This window comes from Rhinatrema bivittatum, chromosome 5 (assembly GCF_901001135.1).
Source record: "Rhinatrema bivittatum chromosome 5, aRhiBiv1.1, whole genome shotgun sequence".
Lineage (NCBI taxonomy): Eukaryota > Metazoa > Chordata > Amphibia > Gymnophiona > Rhinatrematidae > Rhinatrema > Rhinatrema bivittatum.
The window spans coordinates 318,969,015-318,984,424 of record NC_042619.1 but is presented as its reverse complement, the minus strand read 5'-3'; the positions used below and the strand labels follow the sequence as shown (position 1 = coordinate 318,984,424).

Sequence of the window (15,410 nt, the reverse complement as noted above, 5' to 3'; positions counted from 1 at the left end):
AACGCAGATGACGTGGGATTGTCATATATTTAAGGTGTACAGGGGGAGTGGAATTGGAGGAGGGGGTGGGCTCTTATCACCCTGATATTAAGGTGTCAGCTTGTAGATCACCCTTAAGCTATCAGAAAAGACGAATATCAAATGAAGATGCTTGTAAAAGAGGTTTTGTACTTACATGCTAATACCCCATGGTTAGATTGCTGAATGCCCTAAAACCATATGTGCTATATTTTTGAGCGCTGTAGTACCTGTTGAATTTCATTTTCAGTGTTACCAGTAAAACCTATGACACTGAATTTCTATCCTTAAAAGAATCTGGATGAGCTGCTGGCTTACCCATTGTAGGCCTCATCTTTAAAAAGGACTTGTTGAATTCAGACTCCAAAGATCACAAATTATGTGCTGTTATCCCATTAGAGCCTACTAAAATTTATGCATCCTTGTTTATTCAGTGGTACCCATGGTTACCTGAAGATGTTACAACTTGAAATTAAGGTGATATGTGCTACAAGCAGCATTCCAGTTGGGGAGTGGTGTGATGTAGATTTTATTTTTCCTTCATTGGGTTATACCTATTTCAAATTTACCTGCCAGAAATGCGATCTTCACTGCGGTAGTGCATACACGTAATAACACATTGCACCCATCCCACTAGATGTCTGTGACCTGCACTAGCATTTGGACGTTGCACATCAACGAAAGATTACCTTTAATGCAAAACCAGCCAGGCATCCCAGAATATAAAGCTATCAAAACACATTTGGTACAGTCCCCAATACTTAGCAGAAGTTCATTTCCCAAAAAAACCATCAGCAGAGTTAAAATAATGCAAAAAACCACCACCATTGTAGCAGTGCACTTTTCTCTTCAGTGCTTGATTTGACTATGGCTCGTGGTGTTGTGATGTTACCACGTTTGTACATGACATTTGCCCTGCCACAGAAGTGAAGGGGTGGAGCTGTTGTCAAGAACATAGATGTTTTGATGCCCATAGATGCATGATACCATGCACGGAGCACAGAAGCAGGAGGGGAGTACTAGAATAATGAGTACAGGTATTTAAGTGGAGGAGTGTTTGCATACATTTTAAACCTGCTGAAAGTTCCTGAGGGAACTTGAGCAAAGGATTGTGATTACCATGTTACGTTTTTTTGGATATGTAGAAAAGGGTCAACAAAAGTGGTAAATGATACCTTTGTGATGACCCTACTGGCCAGTAGATGATATATTGGTATCAGAAAAGATTGTATCCTATGGCTAACAATACGATTTTTCCAGTAGGGGAAGGTCATTGAGAGTGTAAAGGTATTCTGGAGGGTTTCCTGTTTTTTTAATATGGGGAATTTTCTAGCTAAGGAAGTTCACTAAAAGGGCAAGGGGTTATGAGGCAGCACAATAGGGGGGCATGTGCTAAAGGGTAGTATAAATTATGCTTTCCACAAGGATTTTGAGATTCTGGAGATGGGAATAGACTGAGAGAGTGAAAAGGTGCCACTTATGCTGAGCAGCTGAGGTACTGCCACAAGCCCTCAAGGAGTTTGAGAAAGAGAGAGTCTGAGAAAAGTGAGAGAAGTGAAGAAGCTGGAGATTTGAGTCAGAAAAGGAACTGAGTTGGAGGCCTACAGGACCAAAAGAAGAGCGGTGCCTGGTGTAGCTTTAGTGCAGGGTTGGGAAAACTGCATCTGCTTAAGAATAGGGGATGAGTTGTCTTGAAACCATTCCTGATGCTGTGCGAGTAACTGGAGGGTTTTGTTTTTTTTTAAAAGAGACCTTGGGGAAGAGACTTTGTTTTGGTCTGGGACGGCAGACCTGGAAGGTTAGAAAAGACCTAATCTTGGGGAAAGTGGTATTTTCTTATATTTTTCTGGTGTACTGAACTGTAGACTGTGATATTCTTTTATAGAAACCTAGAAATGATGCCAGAAAAGGACCAAATGGTCCATTCAGTCTGCCCAGCAAGTTTAGTGTAGTAACTGTGTAGATTACTCTCAGGTTTCTCTTAAGGGTAGTAACTGCTGCTCCGTGCAGTTATCCCCAAGCCTTATGATAACCCATAAAAATTGCAGCTAGCAACATTTTTTACTGGGTGATGAGCTTTCTTGAAAATTCAGACAGTATTGCTTGATGAGGTTTGCTTATGGACTTAGTCACAGAAGCTGACCTGTGATTTTTCCCTTACGTCTGCTTATCAGTACCATAGATCGTAGAAGTTTGGGCCATCTTTGATGTTGTCTGAATCCAGTTCCCCTTTTCCCCTTGCTGTTGAAATAGGGAGCAATGTTGCAGTTGCATTAAAAGCATCAAGTTTTATTGGTTAAGGTTAGTAATCTCCATGCCTTCTGCCAAGGTTAGTAACTGCCACACCAACAAGCTACCCCCTGCATGCTTTTCTCATTTCCGTCCTCTAGCCTTTCGAGATTCTCAGTGTTTATCCCGTGCCCCTTTGAATTCTTTATTTTTGTCTTCACTACTTCCTGAAGGGAATTCCAGGCATCCACCACTCTCTCTCCATGAAGAAATATTTCCTGACGTTGATTCTGAGTCATTCCCCCTAGAGTTTCATTTCATGACCCTTTGTTCTATTGTTTTCTTTCCAACGAAAAAGGTTTGAAGTTCTATCATATCCCCCCTGCACCTCCTTTCTTCCAGGGTATTACATATTCAGATCCTTTAGCCTCTCCTCATAGGTCTTCCGATACAGACCCCACACCTTCTCTGGACTGCCTCTATCCTGTGTCCTATCCTTTTTGAGATACGGGCTCCAGAACCCGACACAGTACTTCAGGTGAGGCCTCACCAAGAATCTGTACAAGGGCACTATCACCTCCTTTTTTTTTCTTACTGATTATTCCTCTTTCAGTGCAGCCCAGCATTCTTCTGGCTTTAGCTGTTGCCTTCTCACATTGCTTTGCCACCTTCAGGTCATCAGACACTATCATACCAAGGTCCCTCTCCCAGTCTGTACACAGCAGTCTTTCATAAAGCTCTTTTGGATTGCCACACCCCAAATGATGGACTCTGCACTTCTTGGCATTGAATCCCAGCTGCCAAATCTTTGACCACTCTTCCAGTTTTCTACTCCTTCATGCGTGTCCACTCTGTTGCAGGTCTTAGTATCATCCTCAAATAGACAAACTTTACCTTTTATCCGCAGTGTCGCTCACAGTGATATTGAACAGAACTGGTCCCAACACCGATCCCTGTGGCACTCCACTTAACACTGATCTCTCTTCAGAGTGGGTTTCCTTTACCATTACATGCTGTCTCTTATCAGTCAACCATTTTATAATCCATGCCACCACCTTGGCACTCATTCCCAAACTGATGTTTGGGTTTTCTTTTTTCAGTAAACAACTACTTTTTCTTTTGGAGCACAACTTTGGTGTGGACATTGTGGTTTGTGGACATGTCCTTTGCCAAGTTTGGGCCTTGCTGGTCATCCTCCACCCCCCCCCCCAACCCTCTACCTCCCCCTCCCAACCCATGATACCCAAAGAGACTGAACTTTTCCCCACTCTGGTTGAGCAAAACCAGTGCTTTCAGGGCTGGGTAGGATGATCCTCGGCTGTGTAGACGTTTCCCCTTTTTATTGGACTAAACTAATATATCTGTGACATATCTGTGAGAATTAACCCCTTTTCATCAGGTCCATCAAGAAAGTGTAGTTATGTTGGATTTAAATAGTATAGAGTCTTCTAGGTCTACAGCAGCCTACATATGCTGCCATAGCTCAGTAAAGGGAAGGAGGTGGTAGTGGGATACGGAAGTGATGAGACAGTAAAACTTTACAGTTGAGACCTGTATTTGATAATACAGGATGAAAAACACACACATTAAGGGGTTGAATTAGCACAAGTAGGAAACTTGTGAAAAATTACAAAATGCATGAAAAATCATCTACTTAGCCCAAGATCCTCTGCTTTTATACCATATTTTACTGGTCATACTTGGCTGAATATTCTACAAATGTACTTTATTGGTAAAATCACGTCTGTGTTTGCCCTTCTTTGTTAATGGGGGATGGGCAATATTCAAACTTCTGCATTGTTGCCAACTACACAAATAGTGTTGCTTTGGTAATGCACTAGAAAAAAGTCCCTACAGAAATCTACACTTGCTTTCTGTGTGGGTAGTTTTTCCAACCAAAACTACTTTTGTTATTGCCAAACTGACCCTACCCTGCCTATGTGGATGCCTCCAAAACATATTTGGTAAAATTATGCATGGTGTTGAACAATGCATAATAATTTTACCTGTCTAGAGCACACATTTCCCAACCTTTTCAAGCCCAAGGCACACCTACATTAATGAAAATGTTGTGTGGCACGCCAACCTCAACAGAGCAAGCCATACAGATATGGAGAGAATTCATATGGCCAAAAGAAGTGCTAGGGAAGCACTGAAAGCTGCACCGGTGTCCCTCCCAAATTTTACATCAAAGACAGAGGGGGCAAAGATACCCATGAACTCATCACAATGAATCAGCTCCCCCTATATATAAGTACAGGAGAAGAGAGAAGTCTGGGATCCTGCCAGGTACTTGGATTGACCACTGTTGGACACAAGATTCTGGGCTTGATGGACCCTTGGTCTGACCGAGTATCGCCTATCTTATGTTCTTATGGACAGGCTCAGTTAGATAGCTTGGCTGCTGCATGTTCAATCAACCAACCAAAGTAAAATATACATACAACATTAACTTAATCGATTGTAAACCGATGTGAAGGTTTGGCCTATACACTGATATAGAAAATACATGTTAGATAAATAAATAAATGTTTTGTGCCAGAGCTCCACCTCTGCTACTGCTTCGAACACTGAGTGAGTTGCATCAAGTGCTCAGTGCATATTCGTCCCCCTCTCACTCAGCCTGGAGGTAGGACAGAGGCTGGAAGGACTCAAAAGAGAAAGCTAGAGAGAGAAGATGAGGAGGTGCTGTGTGCACTTGGTTTTGCGAACAAAGCGGGGCCCAACTATCCATGCCTTGCATGCTGCCCATTAATTATCACACTCCATGGCTCGTACTGTGGTTGAGAAGAAGAGGTATGACCCAGAGGCATGTTTTCAGAAAGCATAAGAACATGCCATACTGGGTCAGACCAAGGGTCCATCAAGCCCAGCATCCTGTTTCCAACAGTGGCCAATCCAGGCCATAAGAACCTGGCAAGTACCCAAAAACTAAGTCTATCCCATGTTACTGCTGCTAGTAATCACAGTGGCTATTTTCTAAGTCATCTTAATTAATAGCAGGTAATGGACTTCTCCTCCAAGAACTTATCCAATCCTTTTTTAAACCCAGCTACACTAACTGCACTAACTAGCAGTTCGTATTTAAAATTTATAGACTGCCTATCAAACTTCCTATCAGGTTTCCATAAAAACATTCATAAAATCTTAGTACATAAAAACAAGTATCAAAGCAATAAACAGTAGCATAAAACATTGGCTCATAAAACATATCATGACATTGAAACATAAAATGACCCCGTCTTATCAGTAATAGCTGCCATTCTGTCCTTGCATATTAAAACATCTGATTACTAATAGCTTCCGCAAACTCTTGACTACCAGCTCTCTTGTTATTCAAAGACCTGTTGAAATAGGAATGCCTTAACCATCTTTCCAAATTTTAGTAATGAGCACTCTTCCATACGGGCTTGAAGCAGTGAGTTCCATAACATATAGGGTCTTGTACATGAAAAAGATGCTCACGAGATCCATCCAAATGGACTACTCTGAATGATGGAACATCAAGAAGGTTCCTAGAAGTTAGAGCCATCACTGGTGTCTCTTGTGGCTGCACGGTGTTAAGAGCAGAGCCCAAGTGCGGGCCTGGATCTGAGCATCAGGCCGTGGAGCACCCGATCAAGTCTGAAGGCATACTGGTTGGGAAACACTGACACACAGGATGAGTAGTTTTCAAACCAACCCAGGTAATGATTGGCGGAAATGTTTGAACAATTCCCACATCTTCTAGGGATGCTGCTGATAAGAAATGTCACCACATAAATTATGTGCACAACTGCTTTTTCATGTTGATGGAATTAGATATGTAATTATTATAAGCATGCAGTGGTTAGGTGATAACATACAATTTTCTGTCAAACACAACCTCAATGGTAATCCAGTCTGAGAGAAATAATTTTACAAAACAAAAAATTACTGTGAACCTCTCTCTGAGTAAATGCTGTAAAATTTCTTGTGAAAGAAACATTGATATGTTTATAATACATATTTAAGGACCATCATATGTTTGGCACAAGAATAAGTACAGTGTTTTCTCAGAGAGGTTCACAACAATTTTTTGTTCTATACAATTTGTCATCACACAGTCTTATATCTGATTCACTCAGTGTGGGAGTGTTCTGGTGGTCATCCCAAAAAAGAAACACACATATGACAGCAGATAACAATTATACATCTTGTCTGCCCATTTTTCCCTCCTGCAATGCAGGAAAGACGCTGAGATCCATGCCGAAATGGTTTGTCCGGCTAAATTTGGGTCTTAGCCGGAAAAATCAAGGGATTTAAAAATCCTGCTGTGCAGCTGCTGCTGATTTGTCTGGGTAAGTTTTTACAACCAACAACCAAACCTCAGTTCCCACCTAAAAGGATCATCAACTACTAACCATATATAGGGAACACCCTATATATATGGCGGTAGCCATATATATATATATATATATATATATTCTTTTATTTATTTATTTATTTATTTATTTATTTATTTATTTTAGTTTTTTCTATACCGGCATTCCTGAGGGTATCACATCATGCCGGTTTACAATAAACAGGGGGAGTGATAAAAGTTACAGTGAATGACATAAATAACAGGTGCTGAACGAAAACAGTTACAGTTACAATAAAACAGGGAAAAATACAACTAGGAGCAGAGAAAAGTGATAGGAAATTTAACAGAATATATTAACCGAAATTTGACGGGGTACATTTACAGAGTTTATGGTATTTACTAGGACATGTCCATTTGCCATTTTGTGGTTTTTGCGTAATGGTAGTGACTGGAAGTTATAGTTTTCTGCGTAAGGGTAGTGGTGATTGGAAGTTGATTAGAGGTAGTTAAGATTATTCCGAGTCTGGGAAGGCTTTTTTAAAAGCCTTCCCAGATATGTATATATGAAATTACTACTCTATGATTATACCTTTTTATGGCCACAGTCTTTATTCTCAAAATAATTCTTTTTTCTTTTTTTCAAATATTTTCTTTATTTCATATCTGGTCTCTGTTTGCCACTCTCCCTGGCGGGTCAGCTCGACTCCTGTAGAATGCACGCGCTTCTTTTAATCAATACTCATCTATCTCTGTGATGTAGGTCAAATCCTTCCCAACTGCTGTTATCTTTCAAATGTTGAAGCCGCCTGCCCGACATCGGACGTGTTTCGACAATGCTTCAGGGACCTTTGAGAGTTTTTACTTTATCCACCTCATAGTTTCAAGGGCTTTGGAACACCCTTCTTAAAAATATAACCAATATCACTTAATCTGCTATGTTTTAATATTACTTTCAGCTACAAACAATTTTATACCACACAAAATGTTCATTTTTTACTTACATATTTTCTTTCCAAATAATTCTTGCGCGTGACGCCTTTACTGTGTCGTTCTGTGGCTAAAGTAAAAACTCTCCAAGGTCCCTGAAGCAGACAAGCATTGTCGAAACACAGCCGACGTCGGGCAGGTGGCTTCAACATGTGAAAGACAACAGCAGTTGGGAAGGATTTGACCCACATCACAGAGATTGATTAAAAGAAGCGCCAGGGAGAGTGGCAATCAGGGACCAGGGAGAGTGGCAATCAGGGAGAGTGGCAATCAGGGACCAGATATGAAATCAATAAAATATTTGAAAAAAAGAAACACAGAAGAATTATTTTGAGAATAAAGACGGTGGGGTTAAAAAGGTATAACCACAAGAGTGGTTATTTCATATATATGGCTACCGCACATAACCACACATTAGGGTGTTCCCTGTATATGGTTAGTAGTTGATGGGTACGTTTTTAGCCTGATTAAACTTACCTGAATAAATCGTAGCTGTTCGGGATTGGGGTTGACTTTTCTGGATAATGCTGATACTCTGCGTTATTTGGGTAAATCTGATCCATGCCACAGACCAGTCCTAAAGTTATCTGGATAACTTGGTTTTAAGCTGGGTATATTCAGTGGTGCAGTTGTGCTGCTGAATATCCAGTTTATCTGGATAGTCTATAGCTGAATATTGATCTCTCTGTGTCCTGTTAGCTCTCATGACTTTTAACTGTAGTTTGAAAACCTATATGAAAACTGTAAATCTCTTCATAAAATATGAATTTTTTGACTTATTAAATGAAAACAAGTACTTTAGACAAAATCCTAGACACATGACAGAGACTGAATACTATAGGACTATTTAAGGGTGTGTGCATTTGATTCATTTATATGGTCACATATAAATTTATATGGTCACATATAAAACATAAGTAATGTGGTCTAAATTATTTGTCTAATTCTGCAGCTCAGGATAATTCATCCTCTGAAAGAAACAGCCCAGATCTGTGTACACTTTGAGATGACTGAACTCAATTTTGGTAGTGTTCCCAGATGTTTAAACCTTTTTAAAATTAGGATTAGAATTCTACAAATACCATGAATGGCCAATATTCTTCCTATTCTCTGCCCTGCCCTTGAGTGCTGAAACACAAAAGCAAAATGCATTGCCCATTCATGAGGAGATTCTACCCTTGGCACCCAAAAACAAACTAGTCCCTACTCATGGCTGCAGCAATGATTGTGGAGACAAAATTGGTACCAGAATTCAGGAATATATGGGAAAGCATAGAGAATCCTTAGTTGGAGAGGTGTGAAGAGGGAGAGAGCGGTTAACTGGGGCCTATGATGGTGCAACAGGAATTAAACTGGGCAGACTAGATGGGTCTTATTTGCCTTTATATTCTGTTTTTAAATAATACATTTATTTTATGTGTTTCAGCTTATCTGCCAGCACCCTCACCATGTCTTCTGGCAGCAGTAGAGGCTCGCTGGCATCCAGCCGTGGATCACTGGCATCAAGCAGAGGATCTCTCAGCTCTGTCAGTTTCACAGACATCTACGGCCTCCCGCAGTATGAAAAGTCGGACGGCATCACGGACTTTGGACAGCATTTGCGCTTTGACGGGATTCCCTTGGATGTGCTCTGCAAAGATGCACAGTTCTGCGACCTGTTTGGGCAGTTGAACCTCGGCAAGCAGAGGGTGTCCTTGGATACGCCCCAGTCGCTGGCATCCTTGTCCTCCAGGTCCTCCTTGTCCTCCTTGTCGCCTCCCAGCTCTCCGCTGGATACACCCTTCCACTCTGCCTCGCGAGACTCTCCGCTAGCTCAGATGTCTGAAGGTTTTGAAGAGCTGGTGGGCGTGGGGACTTTGGAGCTGCTCCAGCCACCATCCACAGCTCCGGGGGAGGATAACGTGCAGGGAGCGGCTTCATCTCGGACCCCTGAGCACCACATAGACAGTAAAGGGCTCAGAGAGAGGGGATCACAGATAGCAAGAAACCAAACCAGTACAGGTAAGCTTTTAAGTCTGGTAACACAGTTTAATTGCTTTCTTCGGTTTAACATAATCTTTTGGAACATTGTACTTTTCATTTAAATGCTGTTACCCACTGAATTTGCTTCTCTTTACTTACCAGAAGGGGGGTTGAAGTGATGAGGAGAATATACAAATGAATTGGAGTTTAAGGTACCCTGCAGTAAGCAGCTGTGGTAGATAATTTAGTGCATCCATCCTGAATAGCCAGCAGAGTATCTTGGGATGACATTATTGAAGGCTGGCGGCATAACTTCGTATCTAGGTGATTCCCCCTTACCGTGAGCTCCGAGGGCCCCTGAATGCCACGGTGCGAGTGCAGTGACTTTTCATGGTCACTTGGTGAAGCCCCCTCAGACTTTAGTAGAGGAGCATTGCTGACGTGTTTGGATAGCTGTGGTATCTACTTCAGCAGAATCATCAGAACCCACTGCAGAATAAATGAACAATTAGAACATGCACGATTTCTTTCTCGCAGTTTTAGTTATTTATTATTTATTTATTTATTTAGGAACTTTTATATACCGGTATTAGTGGGGGCATCATACCGGTTCACATAAAAACTGCAAGTTTGGAAAGTACATTTCATGTTTTAATGTTTTAATGTTGTGAACATGATACTATGAGGTGGATTATTTTATTTATTTATTTAACTTTTTTTATACCGACATTTGTAGGTACATCATATCGGTTTACAAAGAACTAAGAGAAATACAGCGAACAGGGCAAAAGGGGAAGGGTGCAAATAACAATGGATATAGATTAACTAATAAGAATGTAAAAATAGTACAAAAGAACACCGAGAACAGATAACCGTAAACATACTAATAATACAATAGGGGTAAGCTAGGGACACCAATAAGTGTAATAGTTATCCGTCTAAATGTCTTACCCATCTAGAATTTAGCTGGATAAGAAGGGGGCATTCTGTGGGTGAGGATGACAGCGTTAGCCTCATAAGTTAAGCAGCTAACTCTGGTCGGGCCATAGGGCTATCCTAAAGTTAGCCAGTTATATTCAGTGGCGCGACTGCATCGCTGAATATACCCTGCTTGTTAGCCAGATATGTTTATCCGGCTAGCTAGCCGAGCCACATAGCAGCTGAAAATGGACCCTGATATCTTTAGACTAATATCTATATTACTAACCAGCTACCTGCTTCTCATTTTGTGCATTATATTTGATTTCTTGACCTGCTGTTAGGTCTGCTGCTTGCAGCGATAGTTGCTTTCTGTATAGAACCATCGGAATGATATTACTTTGAGAGGACAAGGCTGCAGGGTGATTCATATATGTAGTCCCAGCCCCAGGGGTTCATGTAGGAGGTCATGGGTCATTGCAGCAGCCGTGCTTCCGGGTTCTTCCCACACGGGGAGGGGGAGGGTGGTGGACGGACAAGTCTTTCAGAGCCTGTAGGGAATATCCGGAAGTCCTCTGCAATAATTCAGTAGAAAAAATGTGCACCATCGCTGTAAATATTCAAAATAAAATCCTTTATTGGTATAACTTGCATGCAAGTAAAAATCACAACAGATACACTTGTTTGGTTCACAGTCAATACAGAAAAATCACATTCCAAAAATCGCAGTCTTTGTCAATTGCAATTTTGCACATCCTGGGCAGAAACCCCCTCCTTGGGGCACTTCCTTTAATAGTACCTGCAAATCTGGATGCAGATCCTAAAATCCAGCAGAACAGAAATTGGATGCTCTTTTTTGGACAAAAACTGTTCTCTGGCTGATGCTTCCTCAGACAGCTTCTCTACAGACCCTCTCCCTTTGAGGCTGTCTGCTGTCTGACACCCCAAAAAGTGAATTCTCTGAAAAAAAAAAAAATCCTGTCACACAGATCAGCTTAATCTCCTTAAAAACCTCCTCTGTGGATCTTCAGGAAATCTTTGGAATCCACCCTTGAACGACAAGACAAATGTTTCTCTGGTCCCGGATGGTCCGACCTTGGACACCCCGTCATCCCAGGACAGGAGACGGGCAGCCCTCTCCTCTTGGAGAGACCATCCCACAGGTCCCCTCTCTTAGAAAAGGGGCCTGACAAAGAACCCTGAACCACAAGGGCACAGGTGTCATGTTAAAACCCTGACACCTCCCACTGGGGAGCACCAACCTCCTTCTACCACTCCAGCACTACTCTGAATCACTCAGTCTGATAAGACTTTGAGGTCTACTAGTAAGGGACAGGCGTGCACTCTCCTTAACAAGCAGAGAGCGCCTTTTTTTTATTTATTTATTTATTTATTTATTTATTTGAATTTTTTTTATATACCGATATTCCTATAAAGGATATAGATCACACTGAAAAAGCCCAATAGCTGGGGAAAAACTGGTCTCTGGGCCATGTTCCGTTATCTGCAGCATGCGGTTGTCATAATCTAGCACCTTGGCCACCTCTGTGTCTTGCTCACAAGCCAATCATGGACAGGTACAGCCATGGCAGATTTATTTTAAAATCCTTTATTAATCGTTTTACTGATAAAAAAAAAAAAAAAAAAAATTCCCTACGTGATGTACAACATAAAATCACATAAACATTAGTAAACCAAGATAAAGTATACAAATAAAACATAAGCTCTTCTCAAATATTCCATCACCACAGATAGATATATGGCCAGATTAACATTTTTAGATGTTTTCCCGAAATCTCAGTTAGTCCAGGCAGATCAACATCCTGGCTCCTTTCTTGTTTCCACTTATGGCAGTGGTGACCCTGGCAGAAAAGGAGCCAAAATTTCTTTGAGCACCACATTTTGATGCAAGTGTGGCAGTGCGTGTTGGAAAAGTGAAAATTATTGGAAAACCTGGTCTAGGAATCTGTGACCTTTAAAAGAGTAAGAGCTGTTTTCTTTTTGTCTCAGATCAAAATATTTAGAGAGCCGCATAATTAATAAATCCTCACACTCATGTACAATGTGCATTTGCATATAATGTACACATACCCAAACACATGGCAAACTAATTGTGACTGACGTACCAGAATGAGAAGTATGTGGAGGAATAACATACATCTGACAGTAAGATTATTTAACAAAACAGTGGCAGCTCTCTTTCTCCCACAGCCCTGGCCATCCTGTCCCATGTACTTTTCCCTGCAGAGCCTCAGCCCCTTGATGAGAAGTGGCCTAGTAGATCAATTGATTGGGATCCACAGAAACCAGGGTTCAAGTTCCAATTCCCCCACTGACGCGCCTTGTGATCTTTTTAAGTCACTTTATCTCTTATTACATCCGGAACCCACTTAAGAGAGTAAGCTCTTTGGGGCATGAACGTTGTACCTGAATGCTAATAATGCTGTAAGCTGCCTTGAGCTTTGTTTGAAAAGGCGACCTAAAAAAATCAAAATTATTATTATATGTAATTCTTGCCCTGAGAGCCCCAAGCCTCGCAGCCCCAGCATTCTTCCTCCTACAGCTTCACCCCCACAAACCCCTAAGATCAGGGCTAGGCAACTTTCAATCCTCATGCACATCAGTTCCTTTGGGTTTTCAGGATATCCCTAATCAATATTCCTGAGAAGGATTTGCATGTGCACTGCTTGTTGTATGCAAATCTATTGCAGTTAAGCAAAGCAACCACATCTTGGATCACTCCACACCATGAAGCACGTGTTCATGGGTAAACTGCAGATCAGAGCCCTGTGGCCCTATTGAACTGTGGATAATTTTGCAGGACTGCGATCTGCAGCCCATATTTCACAGGAGAGCAGAATCGGAGGTGCAGCTGCTAGTATAAGGTAACGGTCTCCTTTTCAGCAGGAGTTGTAAGGCAAATGGCTAACTCTCTGGAAACTCCTGGAATTTTTATCAGTTGCCAGGTCTGGGGAGAAACGCTAGAAAGCTGGGGCTTTTCTATTTACTGCTTCAGCCTCTCCCCTTCAGGAAGTCTACAGGGGAACAGGAGGAGAGGAGCCGAAGAAGGGAATAGAGCGATTGTTTTCTGCTTGTCTGTGTCATCTCCAGCCTTGCCCACTCCACTCCTTGGTAAGCCAGCATGGATCAGACACAGCAGGCAGCATGTGGAGAGAAACCAGAGGGCAGGGCCTGGAACAGAGACAGCTGGGTCTGCAGCAGTGATTCCAGGAGTTACCATTCAGCTGAAGGTGTAGAGTAAGGGAGCATTAGGGAGGTGTGGCTGGAGAAGGAAGGAGAGTGCCGGGGTCATCCCTGGTGGGAGGAGGAGAGCGAGAGTGACAGTGTATGGATTATTAGAGGGAGGTGGAAGAGAGAAAGCTGATACACCTGCTCTCTCTCTCCCCACTCTAATCGACGACAGTCTCAGGGTGACCACAACAAACAAGTTCTCTCAGGTACCGGTATGTCTGTATGAATACTTGGAGCACCGCAGGTTGCAGACACTTGATCCAGTCCATCAAAGAACCGGCTTCCATCAGAGAAAAGGCCACTAGTCCTCTCCTTACTGTCAGACTTTGAGGTGTGCCACATGTGTAGCGGCCCATTTTTTTTTTTTTTTATTGGATTGTACTCGAACACTTTATCTTTGCACAGCTATTTGTCCATTTTCTTTTTTGCCTATGGGAGAACTTCCATTATCCGGAAATGAGAATACCATTCTGGATTAAAGGTACTTCTCTGATGGTCTGTCACGCACACACCACCTCGGGGAAACAAGTGTGGATCATAAGATGGAATGGGATTTTAAGACGATCAAGAGTAAAACAGGTCAGTCAGGCTGCAGTTTGCTGCCACTTTCTAAATGTAAAGGGGGGGTCCCTGCAGTACAGAAAATGAAACTTTCAGGGAAGGAGGCTTGGGGGGAGGGAAAGATTTGCTACATCTTTTAAAATAAATAAGCCCTGCAAAGCTTACCATTTATTTATTTTAAAACATTTATATCCTGCTGATGTTATATCCTGGATTAGGATATAAAAAACTCCCCTAACAATGGAAATATACTGCAACAAAATACAAATCACAATTATAATATAGTAAAATAAAATCCTTAAAAAAATGCAGCATACATAAAACCAAAGTGAAAAGAATGAAAGATTAAAACTTCATAGTTCATAAGAAATTAAATAACGCCAGGTGGGAAGGCTGCAGTGTTCCTAGGCTCCTTTTAATCCTCTGCTAAACATTATCTTGGGCCAGGCACTGGGCGCTGCATAATTGAAGCCCTCCCTTGGTATCCGGACTTTTCGTGGTTTAGTAGTATGGGATGATGATGATGATGTGGCCTGCTGCCAGACATTTTTTTGGGGTTCTATAAAATATTTTTCAAAATTAATTTTTTTTTTTGTAGAACTATATTCTGTTTGTTAAAGTGAGCCCTGTGAATCTTGGGGTTTTTTTTTTTGTTTGTTTTTTGTTTTTTTATTTATGCTCTCACCTCCAGCTTGTTACAAATCTCATTTTCCAAACATAAGTATATCCCACTGATGACCCTTCCTCCTTTCCCCAGTGTGTCAGGTCAGAAGAAACAACTCCTGGGCTCTAGAACTTTTCCCAGGCTTGTTGCGTTACTAGGTCGCCTTAGAAACCATTTCATTCCATTGATTTATATACCGCTTCCCCATGAACTGCCCAAAGTGGCAAACAGATTAAAAAATAAATAAATAAAATCCATTGTGCAACTTCAAAGCCAACAGTATTAAAATACTAACAGCTCGATTTTTAAAAGCGTTGCTCGTGCAAAAATGCCCACATGCGAGCAGCGCAGATTTTAACAAAGCCCCAAAATACGTGCATATGCACCCGTGTGCTCATGAGGAGTTAAGAGGGTGGAGCAAGGGTGGAGAAAAGACTTGTGTGCCTGTGAATTTTAAAAACTAAACCCACAGTATGCGTAGGCTAAATATCCGCG

At 41.6% G+C, this 15,410-nt stretch overlaps 1 protein-coding gene across 1 annotated transcript in view; it reads left to right on the top strand.

Moving 5' to 3' along the window:
* WWC3 (WWC family member 3) overlaps positions 1-15,410 on the top strand; it is a 319,559-nt gene that overhangs the window by 207,052 nt on the left and 97,097 nt on the right. The window contains exon 11 of the mRNA XM_029604359.1: positions 8,985-9,559. Coding sequence (XP_029460219.1) covers positions 8,985-9,559 — 575 coding nt within the window. The remainder of the gene's footprint in view (positions 1-8,984; positions 9,560-15,410) is intronic.